At 48.0% G+C, this 19,688-nt stretch overlaps 1 protein-coding gene across 1 annotated transcript; it reads right to left on the bottom strand.

Moving 5' to 3' along the window:
• Positions 1-102: 102 nt before the first annotated feature.
• Positions 103-19,610, bottom strand: niban2b (niban apoptosis regulator 2b). The gene is made up of 14 exons (XM_062454439.1): positions 19,265-19,610; positions 13,078-13,208; positions 11,907-12,035; positions 11,646-11,751; positions 11,299-11,466; positions 7,213-7,328; positions 5,372-5,476; positions 5,076-5,238; positions 4,223-4,410; positions 3,834-3,989; positions 2,953-3,066; positions 2,722-2,829; positions 2,450-2,561; positions 103-2,328 (listed from the first exon to the last, which is right to left on the bottom strand). Exons 1-14 carry the CDS (start codon positions 19,317-19,319, stop codon positions 1,286-1,288), a joined length of 2,694 nt encoding a protein of 897 aa, XP_062310423.1. The 5' UTR covers positions 19,320-19,610; the 3' UTR covers positions 103-1,285.
• Positions 19,611-19,688: the final 78 nt, after the last annotated feature.

Below are 19,688 nucleotides of genomic sequence, written 5' to 3'. Positions count from 1 at the left end.
ATCTTGAACACAAAGTATACACCAGGTGGTGATAAACATTGTTTCCGTTCTAAATATAAAAATATTAACTGTCTCACAGTACGTGTTTAATAAACAGTGATACAATGTCTGAACATCATGAATAAAGGCATGGAGATTCATTGATTTGATCAATAATTATTTATTATCAATAACAATCTTTTGAATGACACTGGGTAAAATAAATGTAAAAGCACACTCATTGAAAGGCACAGAGTGCAACCGAAAATAAATACAACATGGGGAAAACAAATCAACTTAGGCACTGGTGAAAATATATATAAAAAAAGTAAAAATGGCTGGTAGTGAAAATGGCATAAACATGGTTAACCAATCATAGTAAATAAAAAATATACATGAGCTTTCTTTGTTGGGCATGGCAACGAAACTGAAACATCCCCATCTACTGTATCAACACAAAATTGTCACATTGAAATAAAATCGTTTTTGAGGACTGCTCAACCTCTATGTGACTAGAAAGAAAGAGTTTCACACATCAACCTACTTGATGGATTGTCATTTCAATTTGAAAGAGACATAAAAAGTACTTTGAGTCCATTTTCCACCATCCACTATGGCTCGAATTAATCAACAGCCTTTCTGGTAACTTAAACGGGATGTATCAAATGACTTGAAGACTGTCACGAGCCCATGCTTACAGCTAGAAAGCGTCTTGAATATCATGTACAAAACTAAATTAAACGTAGATACATAAGCAAGAGAGGCACATCCAAACAACAGTGCTATAAACTCGACTATGAATATTAGATTTGTTTTGCAGGGACCGTCAAGGCCAGTCAACCAGCTGAAAGCTTTGGGGATTTTACGATTTACGCTAGTAGTTTGGATCATACAAAAACAAGTGGATGCACTTGTGAAACATTAGTTTGTGACACAATTATTATAAACAAATCCCAAGATAAACACCTGAATGATGTGCAACCACCATTTTCATATTTACAGAAACCATAGTAACTGGGTCTATCATGCTGAAAACTCCAAGTGAACATTTAATAAAAAAAGCAATACAAAAAAAAAAAATGTAGCAGACGGAATGTAGATGGTGATCAAAAACAGATTGCTCAAACATCTGAGCCCTGCTCAGCCCCATCATTGACCACAGCCTAACACCGGCAAAATATTGTGTGCTATTGCAGGAATGATTGTGACACTACAAATCTGGAATATTCGAAGAAGGACATTGGGTGCGTTTAGAGTTGTGAGATAAACATTGACAAGAAAAACAGTACATGATATCCTATGATATTTATATGGGTCCTGATTTCGCAGAATGCTGTTCTCCTGTCTCAGAGTCACTGTGGTGTACGGCCGCTCCATCCTCGGGGGACACGGTCCCTCCGCTGGCCCCGGCTCGAGGGGGCTCCTCCTGGGGTTGAAGCACCTCCGGGCTGGGGCTGGCCTCCACACTGGGCGGCACTTCCTCTTCCTCCTCCAGTACCTCGCTGGTGGAGGACTGGAAGCCGCTCTCATCGTGCGAAGGGGGAGGAGAGTCAAGGGTGTGCTCGGTCACTTCTGCTGTGTTTTCTTGCTCCTCCTGAACCGGTGAAAGCTCTGGTCGCGGCCCCGTAGGCGTGGATAGCACCCCCTGCTGGGCAGGGGCAGCACTCACTTCCTCTGAAGGTGCAGGTGACTCTTGATCGGAGGGAGAGGCGTCCACCTCCACAGTAACTTGCTCGATATCTGCTTCTTGCACAGCGTTGTCGATCTCCTGGATGGCACTTTGAATGGCTGAAGCATTCTCTGCGTCTTGCGAGGAGCTCTCCGTCTCGTCCACTTCCTGAGGCTCTGGAGAAGCTTGCGTTTTCACCTCCGGCATCTCGACCTCTCTCAGGACCGAACCATTTGTCAGAGCAGGGGGGGTTTCCAGGATGTCTGCTTTGAGGCTGGTTTCGTTCTTGGTCTCATGGTCTGGGCTTTCTGTGGGGGGTGAGGCCTCTGCCTTCTCCTCCTCATGCTCCTCCTCTTCTTCCTCCTCCTCCGGGATCCCGTCCACCCCGGGCACCTCCAGGCAGGACTCGTTGGGCAGCTCGGGAGAGTCCTCAGGCTGGATCATGGAGACCACCTGCTTCATCCTGCGCCTCCTCTGGGCCGCTGCACCGTCTCCCGACTCCTGCTCCGCTCCCTCCTCTTCCTTCTCCTGCCCCTCCGCCTCCTCCTGGGCCCCGTACTCCTCGGCCCAGTCGATGGAGGGTTTGTCCTCCAGCAGGTGCAGGTTGGGGTCACTGTTGGTCAGGACAATGCTGTCCCTGTACAGGTTGTGTCTTCTCTGGACTGCTGCCTCCTTCACAGCTGCGGAGAGAGAACAAAAACAGTGGTTTCAGTTTTTTGTTTTCTTTGGTTCAGAGACATTTTTTTTGTACATAATACACAAACATGGGAATAAGTATTATTGGGAACCGATGAGACTCACCCATCATGATGTCCTTCATGACTGAGTGCAAAACCACCTCCTCGAAGATGTTCTCCACCAGGATGAACTTGGAGAAGTCCTCAAAGATCAGCTCTTGGAAGCGAGGCAGCTCCTGAAAACGACACATTATTCATGAATACCTCGAACCACAGCTGCGCTAGCCCACCAGGGCAGGATACTGCACGGTTGCGGGGGTTTTCCCGCTGAGCGGCGTGGCACGGTGAGAAACCACCCACTGAGACAGCGAGACCTGAGGCAGGTGAGAGACTTACCGAGGCGCAGGAGGGAGCGAGCTGCTTCAGCATGTACGGGATGAAGATCTGAAGAAGCGCCTCTCTGAAGAACCTCTTACGCACTGTGCTGCTGTCATAGTCAAATTTCTAAAGGAGGAACATGAACACAACTATCAGGTGATGGGAAGAACAAATGGCGTGTGGTCCCCTTTCCCTCGCCACCCTTCCTGTGCCCACCCTGGCAGTGGGGTGGTGCCTGTCCTGTCTCACCTTGATGACCCGGTCCTGACAGCGCTGGATGGTCTTACAGAAGCCGTCGTTTCCCTGGCCTTCCAGATTCTGGTGGAGGATCTGCTCGAACGTGTACACTGCATCGTCCATTTGCTACACACACACACACACACACACGCGCGCAATGTCATTATCAGTCGAACACGATGACAAAGTGAGGTGTGTGTTTCATCAGAGGTAAAGAGGACCAAGAAGTGCTGCATTCAAGTGTTAGGGTGACAATGTACCACAAGGGGGCAGTGTGCCCTTAGGAATTCATCGAGAGCAGCGTTACAAAATGGTACAGTTCCTATGCAAGCTGAATCGTGTCCAACCCCAACCCCTCCCATGACGCTAAACAAAACACACTCCCAGTCCAGTGGCTGCATTTTTGCTCATGTTTAAGGAGAATAAACAGAACCCCAGACACATGTTTCTATTTGAACTCTGTGTGACCTCGGCTTCAAGCTGAGATTACCAACCCTCCCCATCGCCTATGGAGAGAGGTCAGCTGTGTGATTCACTATGGGGGGTGATGAATGCTTGAATACTTGGCTCTGGGATCCCTTTCCCCAAACCTACAGCCTGTCAACCGGGGCATTCAGCCTGTGTGCTGAGCATAGCTGCACAGCTTAGTGACCAGTGGGTGATTTTTCACCGACCACAACAGTAAAAGCTCTCTCCGTGGCTTTTGGAATTCTAGTCGGAATAGCCGAACAAGCGAGCCACAACAAAAGGCTATGGAGGGCGGCCTTTGTCAGCTGTTCACCAAACAGGACGTCAATTTGAAGGGTTACCCCCAAGGCGCTCTGAACGTAACCCTGCTTCGGGAGGTGTGTGTTTGGGGGGGGGGGGGGGGGGAGGCGTGGTCGTAGACTTGCCTCCCTCATGAGGATCTGGGCTCTCTGGACGAAGACGGAGGGGCTGGAGACGTCGAACCTCTGCTGCAGGCCCTCCAGGCTCAGCTGCTCCACCTTCTCGTAGCAGCTCTGCATCTTCACCGGGTGGAAGGCCAGCATGGAGATCTTGTCCATGTGCTGACAGGGCCCGGGCGGAGAGAGCGAGTCACGGAGGGAAAAACGTAAGACGCGTTATGCCTCTTTAGACGATCCTTTCTCAAATTTTAATAAATCACGTGATGTCTTTTTGTTACCCTACTTGGAGGGAAACTTTGTAGGAATAATTGTTGTCGAAATGGTATGACATTTCTCAAATACAACCTCTACATCTTAAATGCGTGCTGGTCGCCTCCTCAATCCCCTCTCCTCACCTCTCCCACTTTCTCCTTGCTGCCATCGTTGAGCATGTTCTTGCCCATGTCCACCAGCTCCCTGAAGAAGACGTCCCGCACCTCGGAGAAGCCTCGGCTGGTGGGCTCCATCAGGGCGTCCAGGATGGAGGTGATGTAGGGCTCGATGCTCACCTTCAGGAGCTTCTCCGCCTTGGGAAGCACCACCGCTGGTGGAGCAGACCGCAAGGAGGTGTGAACACACACACACACACAGAACAGGGAAAGTCCTCACACAGATCATAGGTTTGCACCCTGGGTCGAACTGCACTTTCAATCAAATTAAACACTTCCGGAAATTGCTCGATCTAAAAATAGGAAAGCCCTGCCAGTATTCAGTCGGTGTTGTCCTCACAACGCCTTACTCATCCTACTTGCGACAGAGGTATGTGGAATGCTGTCCGTCTGCATGCATACATTTCAATCAATGGAAACAGCTTTTACCGCTTAAGTGCTTGTGATAAAACACTGTCAAAACATCGTTCAAGGCCTCCTAACAGAACATTGGAATTCAGGGTATGGACCATTGTTTTGTAAAGCAGCTACTGATTTATAGCGTGCTACGGTATGTGGAAAGGCCTTGATCCCCCCCCCCCCCTTAGGTGCTGTCTGGGTGTTTGAGTGTGTTAAAGTGCCAAGCTGACTGGCTTCAAACATAATTTGCTGTTGTAAAAAAACAAGGGGGTGCACTTGATGAATTTCTTCCTATGCAATGAAACCAATGGACTAGTCCATCAGTGAGACAAATCAAATGCACCTCAACTACTTCCTAGTTTCAAGTCGAGTCATCACTGACTCAAGACTCGGTCGGTGGTGCAAGGGTTTGGGGACAGACCTCGGATCTTGTTGGTGACATGCTCCTTGGAGGTGATGATCTGGTCCATGTCTGTGCGTATGGAGGTCTCCAGCAGGGGGCGCCCCTCCTCACAGCTCTGCACCACCGCCTCGTACTGCCCCTGACATTGCTGCTGCACAAGGCTGTACACCGCGTCCGAGATCTGACAACAGACACACACACACACAGCCATGGGCACAGGGGCCAGGGCACACTCACAGGAAACGTGCAATCTTTACTTTGATACTGGTTTAATACACGTTTTATTTGGCTGAGCTGTATGAGAGAGAGTGTACCAGCATCCAGCTCCTCTGTCTGTCAGGCAGCTTGCCCTTCAGTCGGGGGCAGATGAGGTCCCGGAGCTCTGGGAGGAGGAACTCCATCACCAGGTTGGCCAGGATCTTCAAGGAGACACCAAGTGGGGTTAGGTATAGCTCCTCAGCACCGCATTAATAATAATAATAATAATAATATTTATAATGCACTTTATATTAGCTAAAATCTCAAAGTGCTACAGGTTAAAAACAAGAAAGGGCGAAAAAATCATGTTCACCAAAAAAGAAAATAGGACAGAATAGAAGAATCAATCAACCAAAGGCTGATTGACTTAAGGCATTAAAATATACATCAAGAGGTCACAGGTTCAAATCCCCCCCACAACGTCCCTTTGTATTAAAGCAGTGGTTCTCAACCCTGGTCCTCAGGGACCCCCTGTCCTGCATGTTTTAGATGTTTCTCGGCTCCAACACACCTGATTCAAATGAATGGTCGTTACCAGGCTTCTACAGAGGTCGATAACGAGCCATTTATTTGAATCAGGTGTGTTGGAGCAGGGAAACATCTCAAACATGCAGGACAGGGGGTCCCCCTATGGACAGGGTTGAGAACCACTGGATTAAAGCATTAGCTAAGTGGATACATTATTGTATGACATGTTTTTGAGCGTTAAACCCAACCAATGAGGGTGAAACATTTCAAACGGGCGCACCAAACTTATGGAGGTCTGATCCGAACTAGACATCTTTAACTCAGAGCCTTGTGACAAAGTGACATCAGGGCCTCCGCCCTGGGGTGAGACAGCATCCTGTGGCCAAGAGGTCAAGACGGTGGTGGATAGGGTAAGTACAGCGTGGCCTCATGAGCCTTGACTCACACCCATCACGCCTGGTGTCTCATAGACAGAACAGGAAGGAAGAAGGTGACACACACTCACCCAATCACTCACTCAAATTAACCCACCAAACTATACAACATGGTGGTTGGACTACTCTCACACAATTCATCCCAAGACAACGCTCTACAACAAGTCATAAGCGGTGGGTGTATGGGGGGGGGGGTTGCCATGGGTGACATCATGACCAGGTCACGCCAGGCCACACCAGAGCTCCATCCCACTGGGTGTGTCACACAGTGAACAGCAGCCCGTTGCGTTGGCAACAGGGGAGAGCCGCCTACGGTCTCACGCTGGGGTCACGGACGCGTCTCCGAAACGCAAGAGGATAAACTTGGGGAGAGCGACTGTCTGAGACGCGCTTCAGCGCACTGTGGACTCCTCCTGAACAGAGGCGGGCATTCATTCCAGCTCGGAGACACGAGACAGAGGGCAAGGGAAGAGCATGGAGCACGAGCCGTTCGGATACAGCCTTAACGACTCCCGCGCCGCACAACAGAGAGGCTCTTGTCATCCAAGCCGCTAGACTCAAAAAAATGAGACATTTGAGAGGGGGATCAATCATAATTTCACAATCTGGGCCAAACCAGCTGGTCGAACCTGTTTCTGTTGGCAGAGGTATGGAAACCACCACCACACACCAGAGACGACAAAACTGTTTTCATGCCCGTGGACGAGGGCCTCTCATCTAGACAATACATGAATAGGAGCTAAAGTGGAGCTACTTCCTGTGAATGGATACTCTGACCTGAAGCCTGGGTTCAAAAAGCCAGAGAAAGAGAGCATGCATGAGAGAGAGAAAGAGTGAGAGAGAGAGACAAATGGAGAGAGCGGGAGAGAGATTTAGCGACAAAAAGCAAGGAATACGTGGCAATGCAAAGAGAAAGCAAGACAAAGAGAATGAAAGAGATGGAGAGAAAGAAAGAGATGGAGATAAAGAGAGAGAGAGAGCAGGTGTTGGCTTACCTGAGCGGGCAGGCCACACATCATGTCCCAGGTTCCGTACTGGCCCTTGGCCTGGCGGTAGAGCCTCACGGTGTCTGTGAAGGCCGGCGTCTGCACCTTGCTCTCCTCAGATAGGCCTGCACACACACACAGGAGGATATTTGATGACATGGAATTTTTTTGTTGTTGAAAAACGGCTCGTGTGACAGTAAGCTGAGACCGTTTTAAATGACTTATAAGAAATTGATACTTGAGGAGCAGTGACTATGAGGAATATGAAACTTATGTCTTAAGATCTCGTGAGACGAGAGTCCAATTCTAAATTGGTTTTCATGCAGTGTGAGCGACTTCAACAAAGTGAACTGGGAATCTCTTGATGTGCCTATGTAGCTGCATGTGACCATGACAACCCCAGGGAGACTTCACTGAGACAGTTTAGGCCAGTTTAGAAATTGTTTCCGGATGTTAAAAACACGAAATACATACAGTCTATATTTTCTTGATGACTTCATAAGATCTATTACTAGCTGTCAACTCAAGTGACTTCGGCATCAACATGTTAGCAAGACAGGTTCTTATCCAAGCTTACCCAAAAAGACTAATGTCCTCCAGAGCAGATTGGAGAAAGATATTTTCTACATTGTGTTCATTTGTATATTTATATTACATTTAAAGTGATGGATATTAGTAATATAATAGTCCAAAAGGCTCAATAGGAGGAGAGATGAACAATTGTGTGAAATCTTGTGTTTTGGTCAAACATTTTGGAATGTGAGCGTGTGTATTGAGTCATAACAAAGCCAGGAAGTGAGAGGGTCTGAGTGCGGGGCTTGAGGGTCTGATGGGGGAGGTGGTACTTAGTTCAGAGGCAGGAACTCCCTAGTCCCAGACCACTGCCTCTTAAAACTCTGTGTGTGTGTGTGCGTGTGTGAGAGACAGTCATTTATTTTGGCTTCGCCTCATCGTGGTAGGAGGGGATATCTGCCAACCCCTCAAACACAAAGGACCCTGAGAGAGTCTCAAAGCTAAGAGAAACAAGACATTCAAGAGAGGATTCAACAGCAAAGAAAAAATGTAGCAATTATCATGAACCCCCCCCCCCCCCACACACACACACACACACACAGCTGTTAATAACTGTGAGACAGAACAACTAAATGGGTATGGTTCTATAGTCACACCTTATTAAAAAAATGGTTCAGGGTGGCTATGAAATGCTCTTTGTGAGGCGAAACACGTGCAGTCATTCCCACTCTCTCAAGTTGACCTGGGTCCCAGATGAGGCATGTTAACTATTATGGGTATTTCCTCTGCCTGTTTCCATAAAGGTCATGCAGTCTCTCCAGACCAAGGTCTCGAAACAGTCTACACTGCTCTCTGAACTGTCAGAAGAACATATGAAAACAAAGAAAACTGCTCCTCTATAATCTCGCCTATAAGGGTATGAAAGGAACTTCCCATTATAAAGGGATCCAACCTCCAAGAGAGAGAGAGAGAGAGAGAGAGAGAGAGAGAGAGAGAGAGAGTGAGAGAGAGAGAGAGAGAGAGAAGAGAGAGAGAGAGAGAGAGAGAGAGAGAGAGAGAGAGAGAGAGAGAGAGAGAGAGATAGAGAGAGAGAGAGAGAGAGAGAGAGAGAGAGAGAGAGAGAGAGAGAGAGGAGAGAGAGAGAGAGACAGAGAGAGAGAGAGAAAGACAGAGAGAGGGGGAGGGAGCCTGCAGTCCTTTGTGCAAATGTAAATACACAATTGAATGAATACAAATATATCGTCTATCCACTCCATGATCATGCTAAGTTATTGTACCTTAGCAGAAGTTAAAAAGGTTCAGTGAACTGTGTGTTTGAAAGAATAGAAAGCCCCTGGCTAAAGTATTAAGATCTGATGTTGAAACCTAATCAGACCAGACACAATTTGTCTGAGGAGAGAATCCCAAGAATGCTCGTTCAACACTTTCTACCCAGTCCTGTCCGCCCGCCCGCCCGTCTGCCAGCCTGTCTATTGAGTTAGAGGTCACATTGAGCCCTGTATGTTTAAACAAGGTGACTGATAGAGCCCCTGGCTCTATCCAGTGTGCCCTACAACATGTGGCTAGCTCATGCTTCCAGTTTAGGGCTAAATTCCCTACATGCCTTCTCTAGTTATGTCCCTGGACACATCACCTTCACACATGCCCACAATTCTCTGTGGTACCGAGCCAACCTAAAGTACTTCAGCTCAGAACATCTCTATGAACTCCTAATGATTCAATTTAGGGGCATCACAGGTTTACCCATAGAAGTGCCTGTTAAAACCTTGGGTAGTGACTGATACTGCGTGGCCTCAAGTCTAGTCACGCAAGGCGTCGCCCACCCTGAATACCACGAAATAGAAGAGAAGTTTAAATCTCCAGACGAGAAGAAAACATTGCAAACTACCATGGAATGTGTAGAATTGTGTTGTAAAACTGGTGTGGGGTTGGATATGGTCTGCATAGAGTGTAGAACAACAAGGCACTTTGTCACCCAGCAAAATTGTCAGTGAAAGCCTTATACTGCTAGTTAGGGTCATGTGACCCATGCATGAGATGACTTCAGTTCTCAAACATGACTGAAGGTAAACAGGGCAGGGGACAGCTCGTCGTGGAGTTGAAACAATTCGGCCAATTAGCAGTGACAGGTTGTCCGTACCACTTCTGACTGTCAGTTCACCGCCCATGTCGCTATGGGGACCATCTAAACAACTGACATCACAAGGAGACTATTCTGCAGCCACGACGATCCAACTTCCACCTGAGTTTCTATCCTCCTGAAAACTTCAAGATTCCATGCTCCTCCAGATACCAATGTTGAAAGTCTGTGGCTGCTAATTATACAGTTGAGAAAATTACAGCCTAATGAAATCAAGGCGAACCCCAAGAACTATGTATAAACTATGTTTGCGTATCTCTGTGCCAAAACAGACATCGCCTCAAACAGAACCATGGGTGGCCTAGCCTGCACAAACCCCATCCAAAATCAAATCCATAACTCCTGTAGCTAATTAACTGTTAACATTGGATTGTGGTGTTCATAAACACTGGTAATCACCCTTGATTATCTAGCAGACGCTTTTATACAAAGTGACATGGGGGGGGGATTTGAACCTGCAATTACTTAAATTAGCAGTGAAATTCTCCACCACTGAGCCATTGCTATACCTGGTGACTTCCTCGACTGCGCTCATTCCATTCCAAGTGCCTTCCTGAGTCATAACGTGGGACAGGCAGATATGCACCATGGTGAGATCAGCCAGCCAGGGACTGGCATGGAGTGCAGATGAAAGCCATCATTCCTGAGATGAGACGTCAGCACTTTACCACCAGTGGGCTCGAGCAACTCCTCCGCTCGTGTGTGTGTCTTTGTGTGTGTGTGAGAGAGAATTATCGCAGTCTGGTATTAGTACGCAGCTGCGACCACTGCTCTTCTGGATCTGCAAGTGCTTCTTCGCTGCATATGGGCGGTGCCTTCTTTGAACGAGTCTTTCAGACCAGCCAATCAGAACAACCACAGATGCGAGAACACAGAGAGAGACACTCTCTGACTTCTCTGGTACACCTCAGCGTGGGACCCCCAATGCTGACTGCATCAACATGAGGAGTGAGGAAGGACAAAGAGGAAGGAAGACGAGACAGCTAAGAAAAGTGTGGGAAACTTAACAGATATTGTGTAATATTTAGTATCTTGCCAGATGCAGTGCTCTATGAGATCACTGTTACTACATTACCCTGGATTTAGCAGGGGCCTGCCCCGGCATACTCCAAACATGACCAAACCTAACAGACTGGTTCTGTATAATAATGTAAACAACATCCCAGCATGCATCAGACATAAGCAAACTGTGAAGTCGTTGTTTCAAGGCAATGGGGCACTTGCCAGACATCCCATTGCTCAATCATTGTTTCTACTTCACCGAACAACATCACAGTGGAACACGAAAATAGTCTGGGCACGTGAAATGATACTCATGTGTGGGCCTACTGTGAAAAATGGTCAATACTGAAAAGGAACCTCTTACATTCACCATCCATTAATGAACCCGAACTGTCCCTAATGTTTTTATGTCCTTTCCTGTCGGCAGCTGTTGTACCCACCGTCGTTAGTGTGTCTGACGCAGTCCTGGAAGACGGCGTGCCACTTCAGCTGCTCCTTCTCCGACGCCACGCAGAAGTAGTAGTGGTGAGCGTACGGGTGCCACAGGATCAGGGGGAACTGGGTGGCACACTTCAGGAACGGGGAGCTGCCCGCTTTGGCCTTCACACCTGGAATGCACACGCATGCAAAAACATATATATGAGCTCGACCAATTAAACTTAACAAACAGGATGGGTACAATTGCCACAAGAGCTACTTGACGAGAGTAGTCACGCCTTGACATTATACTAGTATGCTTGACATTTAGCGTCCCTACCCCCTCCCCTCTCCCTCTCCCTCGCCTCACCAGGCAGACTGTTGTCAAGCAGCTCCATGTATTGCTCCATGGAGGTCAGCACTTTGTAGCCAGCACAGTTGATGGTTCCCTTGGGGTGCAGCCCTCTATCGTGGGACTGGAGGACAGCAGGACAGGGTAGACGTGAGACACAAACAAGGCTAATCAAAAACATGCTGGGGATGTTGTACAATAATCTTTAACAGTAGGAGAGAATAGCTGGTGCCTGTGGATGTCCGGGGGTAGAACCAGGGCGTGGTAAGGTTCTCTTACCGTTTTGTTCTCATAGTAGTGGATGTTGTAGGAGTCTGGGACGAAGAGGAAGCGGTTCCTCCATTTCTTGTTCTCCTCCAGATACTGGAACAGAGCCCCGGAGAAGATCGACTTGTTTGCCAGAGGAACCTGAGGGACGAAAGAACCTTGGCTCAAAACCCACCACGACGACGACAGGAAGGCCACGCTGTATTTATGTTTTCCTGCACCAGCAAAACATTCGCCGTAAGCAGAAAACCGCAGAAATAGTCCGACGTCATTGCGCTTCTGTTCTAGTGGTTTGGCTCGGAGGTCTGAGCTGAAAATCCTAGACTCAAAAGGGTTGTTTACTGTTGTGTGAAGGCCACCCAATGGGTTGTTGTTGTCTGGGCAGAGGGGCTCATACCTCAAAAACCTCTCCTACCCCCAGCAGGTTGGAGTCCATCACCAAGACTCGCACACGGGAAAAACCATGTGGCTGACTGACTAAACAGACTACAACACTGTTTTACTCTTCTTTTTACAAATGTAGCCTGGCGTAACAGCCTTCAAACCCAGAAACAGAAACACAGCAGGATCCAATCAGAGAGATGCGCATGAGACGCATGGCCAGCACCAAACATGGAAACCGAAGCGTCTCTTCGCCTGTCTGAGACCGAATGGGCTCGGATTCACCCGCCTCTGGCAGAACAAACGGGTCTACTTTCATGTTCCACCCAGCCCGTCTACTTATCTAATCCAAACACATTAAATCTTCAGAACAAACATTGGACTTCACTGAACATCTGGGAGTTTGTTTCCGCTATATCCTGCGACACAGTCTGTTCCTCAGCATTAACCACTGTTGTACCGTTAATTACGGTGTCTGCTACACTTTATCAGTCCTTGATTATCTGCTGCACCAACTCTCTGCACCTTTGTACGTTTGCTTCAGATCGAAGGGGATAGGTATTGGAAAAGGTTAGGGTAAGGACATGTACAAAATGAATACATCATCATTATTGCAAGAGGCCACCAAATGAATACATGTATCCCGAATCACCACAGAGAAGGCCTTTATCCGAAACAGACCAGCGTCACAGCCAGAACCACCTGAGAGAAGTCGGGTAATAAAAGCCCTGATCCCAGAGCTCAGAGAAGGGGAGTCGAGGAGAGGCTAGCGTGGGAGTTCTGTCGGGAGGAACGCGGTTACCTTGCGATGCAGCAGCTGAGGCTGGGGCGCCCCGCCTCCCTCGATGTCGAAGCGGACCTGGTTGAAGAGGGCCACGGCGTACTGCTGCCCGTACAGCCGGCTGAACTCCCCCATCACCTCCCCTGTCCTCGCTGCAGGAGGAGAGAGACACAGTCAGCCAGGGTCGTCCTACGCTACCACCGCAAACACAGGATGGGAAGGGGGGGTGGGGGGACTCATTCACTGTACTGGGGTGTTAGACAGATGGGATTATGTGCTGACAGTGCATGGTTGCTGTATTTGGGATACAGCAACTGAGGTGACAGAGCCAGATTGACCTTTGACCCCACCATGCTTATCAACCGAGCAGACTTATGGTTCTACTGTACATTGAAAGTCAAACAGCGGGTTTTAGAGGAAGCTCAGTTTCACACTCTCCTCTTTGTCCCTTATCTGAAGGTCCACAATTCCATGTTTGCCTTAATCAGTTAGCCTTCAAAAGGTCTTTAGTCCTGCCCAACACTGAGTCAACACAGTATCAGCCCATTTGTGCAAGTAAAAAGGTAATATCTTCAAAGACATATGCTGAAAGTTTTCCAATAACATTTTAAACTTTCATGCTGAGAAATCCAACCAGTGAGGAGTGCTTTCTGGAGTGACTCTCCATCTTGGACATTTGTTTGTTTACAATCCCGACCCCCTTTATTTGGAGTTTGGGGTACTAAATGTAGCGTGGAGGAATGGTCTGTTGGCAAGGGGTGGGGTGGGGGGTGAGTTGTGGAACAGAGAGAGGCAGAGCTGGATCAGTGCCAGACCAGAGGGAAATAAACCGCCCTGCTGGTGCCAAACAGCTGGGCTCCATCCAACACAGGACAGCCAAGAGTCCTCCCATCAAATGGACCAATCTACTGAGTCCACCAACATCTAGCCCAGAAGCTCCTTCAGCGCCCTGTTTCCTCAGGAGGAAAGCCCTGCTGGAAACCCTAACTCGCCCAGTCCCAGTCCATGAGAAGACCTGAAGTACTGGGAATAACAGTCACTCCTGTTGTGGGGGAACGTAGTCTACTGTATACAGTATCATGCGCCCGCTCAAATCATGATTACTAAACTGGCGGCAAGCCTTTATGATTCGGAAATGGATGGGAAATATGCTAATGCACGACAGTTGTAATTACGGCGGAGCCGAGAGGATCTTGTTTTGATCCCATCTGTTCTGCGTTGCAGTTATGAAATGCTGCTTCTGCTGCAAGAGGAGGGCTGAGGGGGGGGGGGGGGGAACGCAAGGCATCTGAATTTCTTCATAAAGAGGGAGGTTCGGCAGTATAATTAGGCCCTCTGCTAAAGCCATTAGGCAGACGGTGTAGCGTCTGAGGGGAGGGGCTTATCAGTGAGGGAGCCGGGTCTAACTCGGGTCCACTTCCCTACGACTACCCTGGGGAGGAAGGCCTTCCCCGGGACGGGCTTTCACAGAAGGCTGGTATCTGCATAGATGAACTTCTTCGATCCATCATTACCTCCTTGTACCAAGTTGATATTCTTTCCAATCCCCTCTCACGCCGTTTCTGTGAGGTGGGGCTGCAGGAGAGGCCTGGACTACAGTCTTCAAAGTCAGAAGAGTGAGAACTGATTATGATTGAGCGGATCCAGCTGGTTTAATGTTTGAGCAGCGCGACTCGAACGTGGTATCTAAAACAAACATCCTGACAGGAATAAGATGCTTTACTCCCTACCTCACCAGTCCCTCCCAACTTCAGCAGCCATGCTCTTTCACAACCTTCCTCTACAGACTGAATCATACTGAAGCGGTTTTCCCTCACCGTCAGGGACGTCGAATGACTGCGTCCGAAAAGCTTTGCCACATCTCACTTGTGTCACCCAGCAGGGCCTTGTCATGTACCGTAGACCTTGCAGGTCCACACATTCAGCCACGTCGGTGGTCACATTCAATAAAGTGTTCGGTGGGTCGTCAGGGAGGACTCAACGCGGTGGCTCGGTGCTGGTGATGATCCCAGAGACTTCACCATGTTGTGGACAGCTGGCTCACTGCAGAGGAAGCCTCAGAGGAATGTGGCCATTAGCTCAGGAGTGAGTGTGTGTGTGTGTGTTGGGGGGTCTGGAAGCAGGGGGGGGGGGGGGGGGGGTTCTGAAAGTGTTTCTGAAAGTGTTTCTGAAAGTCCTAAGAGCTACACAAGGGAACAAAACCTGGAAATGTGCTCAGAGGTTGTAATCACTGGGAGTAGAATTGAGAGGGGGGCCAGGCTGGGTCTTGAACAGCATAGCAGAGTTGTAATACCAGACACACTGTAGCTCTACTGGAATTAGATATCACACACATGCTGATGTTATGATGTAATGCCTCATATTCTGATTCTGGGTGAGGTAAAACTGCTTCTGTGTCGAGGAACGGACTGTAGGAACACAGGTACAGGGTGTACAAACCACAAATGACAACTAATTTGTGAGTGTGTGTGGGTGTTGATTAGGTCTCACACACAGAGTCTTGCGATTACGAGACTTTGATGACAGACTTTTCTGTGAAGAGGGAATTGGGCCAATTTTCTCTGACTTTATATTATCACTAAGAGGTGATAAAGAGAGACAAGCGTGACATGGTTGACACACCCACCGAACTAGACAGAGCGTGTCACTGGGGAATAACCACGAGACTTCAGCCAGAGAAAACCTTTAAATGGCTTCCTTTATTCAAGGCTTTTATGACCATGCAAAATCTGACTGCAGGGGTGCTGACTGTCTGACTGGGGACAATGTGACCCTTCTCAAACGTGTCTTCTGCGTGTCCTCCACTGACCAGGAACATCTCAGCTGGACGTCCCAATTTTACGTCAAGACTTCTATTTCCGGGCGACCTCGCTCGCCAAAACACACTGAAGCAGAACCTCCGGTGGTTCCCTTGTTCCGACGCGGTTTCCCAGCCTCGGGTGACTCGAAAACTCAATCAACAACATCCTGTTGTGTGAAACCTATTCTTGGACACTCTCGCTTGACGGATCCCATAACTGGGAGTCCTGGGAAACTGGAGCACGGGCGTGCGAAAGAGGACGATCAGACGTGTGTGTGTGAGATTCTCTCTACAGTGTGAGGCCCGAGGGTCTGTGGATGTGGAGCGGGTCGCAGGAAGATGATGGACTGGCTCTCTCCCACTGTCAGTGTGTGTGTTTATGTGTGTTGGTGTGTGTGTGTGTGTGTGTGTGTGTGTGTGTTAGGGGGGGCCAGGCTGAAGTGCTGACAGGACAGAAAGGGCCCAAGTTGTGTCCTCAGGCCCAGTAACTTTCTGTAGACGACTGAACATGCTGAAGAACCAAACAGGCTTAGCCCTGGACTCGGGTAATCACTGTTGCACAGGAGGGGGAGAGTTAGTCATCAGAGACTGCTAATCCACTGTCTACCCAGAGTACTTTGGGAGGTGTGTGGATGTGTTTAGCTCCATTAATCACTGATATACATGGAGGAAAGCAATGGCAATAGGATTACTTCCAAACCCACTGTGTCTAAAGTGCTCTCGGATGTAGAATTGAGCAGGCAATAAAACCAGACTAAACAGAAGACATGAATTCCGTGGGATTCAAAAGAGAACTAATACAGTCTGTCAAACAGAACATACACACTGACATGGCAGAGGACATTCTAGAGTACAAACAAAGTATAAACCGCAAGTGAAGAACAAAAGAATGATGGGAGTTGATCAAATCAGCGGAGCTGTGAGAACAGCACATTAGGAGGGGAGCTGGTCTTTTCTATGGAGCGCAAGTTTTAAACACCTAGAGACTGGATCTTTTGATCAGGAGTTTGACTACTCATCAGGGTCACATTCTTATGCGTGCCAGGCTGTATATCTCTGTGTGCATGCGTGTGTCTCCGAATTTGTGGAGCTTGTCTCTGTGTGTGTATGTGTGTGTGTACTGTATGTGTTGTAGGTCTTCCCAGCCACACACACCCTTTGAGGACAGTAATATGCTTATTGAATGTTCCCATTTAATGTTCTTTACCCAGAACACTTTTAATTTTCCTTTTGTGATCAATCTATTTTGAGAGAGAGGAGAGCGAGAGAGAGAGACAGAGAGACAGAGAAAAAGCAAGAGAGAGAGAGAGCTCTGTTGCCTGGAGTCCAGCTGACGTTTTGCTGTGCTGCTCATGTGGAGGTGGTTCCATAGCCTTGCAGTCTAATTGTGCTGGGGCCTCATCAGTGCTGAGTCTAATCAGCAGCAGTATGGTTCACTAATGATACCACGACTCACTACAGACCTGATTCAGCAAACACAGTTTCACTGCATGTAAAACAGGAGTGAAATTGCACAAAGCTAGCTTAAAACCGTTGGGTAAAATAGTGCCGTGAAGAAACCAGACTCTACTTGACCGTCATTTTTCTCCTTTGCCACAGCGCTTCACAAAAACATTCCTCTGCGATGGTCCCATAGGCTGACTCATACATTTTGACCCTGTTCCCACTTCAGACGAGGGAGGTGTGTGTGTGAGAGTGTGTGTGTTTATACCATAAAAGTATGAAGTGAACAAGGAGGGGTCACAATTCCAGCTAACCTACAACAGTTTCTACTCCCTCCTCTTTCAAACAAGCCTCTATGTCCTGAAAAGGGTGTGTGTGTGAGAGAGAGAAAGAGAGAGGGCGAGAGTGCCCCGCCTTGCCAGGCCACATAGAGCCACCCTGTTAGCTGCCCACCTCTCCCTCCAGAGACACATTCAAACAGACCCTCGCTCTCTCTTTGCCACAGGTCCAAACATTCCACACCAAGACTTCCTGTATGCCACGCCAGCCCACCCCCCCCTCTGAAACATAGACCTCTCTGTGTATGTGTGTGTGTGTTTCTAAACAGGAAACACTAGTTCAGAGGTAATGAACATCTTTCCCATCCTCTCCCACTAACTCAAGACGGTGACCTCGTACTTGAGTTTCCGGATGATTCTGGGAACATACTCTCTCCTCCGCGTGTACTCTCTGACAGAAAAACACATGGACTCTATGGTCTTACATGGTCTTATCAGCCGTCTCCGCAACAATCTTTCAACAGGAGATAAGCGCACCCACTCAACGACAGCCTATGAATCACTGACAAGAAACAAAGAGAAATTGTGTGACCTGTTCCATTCTATGCTTATTGGTGAGGTTTAGATTGGGATTGAGTCAGTGCAAGTCTGAGTTTGAGGACATCACGAATATAAAAAGGGACAGCCCTGTGGTATTGTTTGAAGATGTGTTCTAAGCACATCATAATGATTGCCCCTGAGCACTCCCTGGCTGGTCTGGGTGTGTGTGTGTGTGTGTATGTGGGTGTGTGTGTGTGTTCTGACTAAACACCCAGATCTTCAAAGATGGTGTGGTATTCTGTCCAGTGCCCAAGCCAGAAGCACAAGGCCCAGATCTTCCTAACCACAGGAACACATGCTTTTTCCATGCATTCCTCAAATTCCTCATCTGTAACGTCTGTGTCTCTCTCTCGTTCGCTAAATTTGCTCCTCAAGACTCAGGGTATAGACCTTAATCATATTTTCCTCACTCATCTTGGGAGTATTGCTCAGTTAAAGCTCAAATTGAAATAACCTCCTATCCACTGAGAACCGGGGAAAATACTCCAATTTAATGAGGCACTCACAGATTATTAAGCATCATTATACACATACGTGTTTTTCTCGCAGGATGAAATGTTATTTAGAGAGAGGGGGGCTGGAATAACCCATTCTGGCTAAATTCTGTGCTGGAAACACTGATGGGTGGGGAGTGCTATTCTAATGAAGATCCAGAGAATAGTACTAAGTACTGTGTGTTTGGGAGGCTCATTCTCCACCTCCACCTGTCCAACAGTCCTCAGACCTGACAAGGGGTCTCTCTTTCAGATACGGACCTAATGCTACGTCTTTCCTCACAAGTCTCCACATGCCAGACTCCATTCAACTGAGATCAGGGAGATTTCTGACATGTCGTTTTCCCTGTCTGTCACAGAAAGCTGTTGACATTGCCCATCCCATTCTCAGAAATGAATGATTTGTTCCAGAAGGTACACGACAATAGGGCCTGTAATTTGATTTTTCCCTTTGCAAAAACAACACAGGCTGCAAATACATACTTGAGTACATGTGTCAAGATAGGTCCCCTGACAATAACAGAACTATGAAAAAATGTGCTTCTGTAAGCACTGATTTAAAATAGGTTGCCATTCACAGCTCACGTACTCACCTGTAATGATCTCTCGCTTTCCCTCATCCAGGTGGCTTGATATCACATCCCCCATGGCGACAGATAAAACGTACTCCAATGAGAGCACTCCTGTTCGTCTCGTAGGCAGTAAATTACAAAGAAAAACTTATTTCAAAGACCAAAAACTGTTGTGAACTGGGTGTCTCCTACTCACCCTTACCTAAGCAAACTCCAACATAACCTGAGAGTAGTGAGACTTAAAGCGAGTAACAGCGGAGGGGGGAAAATCCAGAATGATATAAAGTTTAAGTAGAAAGCAAGCTGCCGTGTATTTCGCATTGAGAGCGAAGGAGAAACACCCTCAAGTGACTCACTCCTTGTTAAGCGTGTTGACCTAAACCAGTCAGAATACAGAAGGTGTGGTTTCGATCGAGCAAGACTGCGGGCGGTTTATCGTGCACGG

This window comes from Osmerus eperlanus, chromosome 28 (genome assembly GCF_963692335.1).
Source record: "Osmerus eperlanus chromosome 28, fOsmEpe2.1, whole genome shotgun sequence".
NCBI lineage: Eukaryota > Metazoa > Chordata > Actinopteri > Osmeriformes > Osmeridae > Osmerus > Osmerus eperlanus.
This window is presented reverse-complemented; position numbering and strand designations above follow the sequence as displayed.

Coding starts and splice junctions, on each gene's coding strand:
- niban2b (XM_062454439.1), bottom strand. CDS start 19,319: ATGGGGGATGTGATATCAAGCCACCTGGATGAGGGAAAGCGAGAGATC. Junction 12,036..13,077: donor CTCAGCTGCTGCATCGCAAG/GTAACCGCGTTC, acceptor TTCGTCCCTCAG/GTTCCTCTGGCAAACAAGTC. Junction 11,467..11,645: donor GCTTGACAACAGTCTGCCTG/GTGAGGCGAGGG, acceptor TGTGCATTCCAG/GTGTGAAGGCCAAAGCGGGC.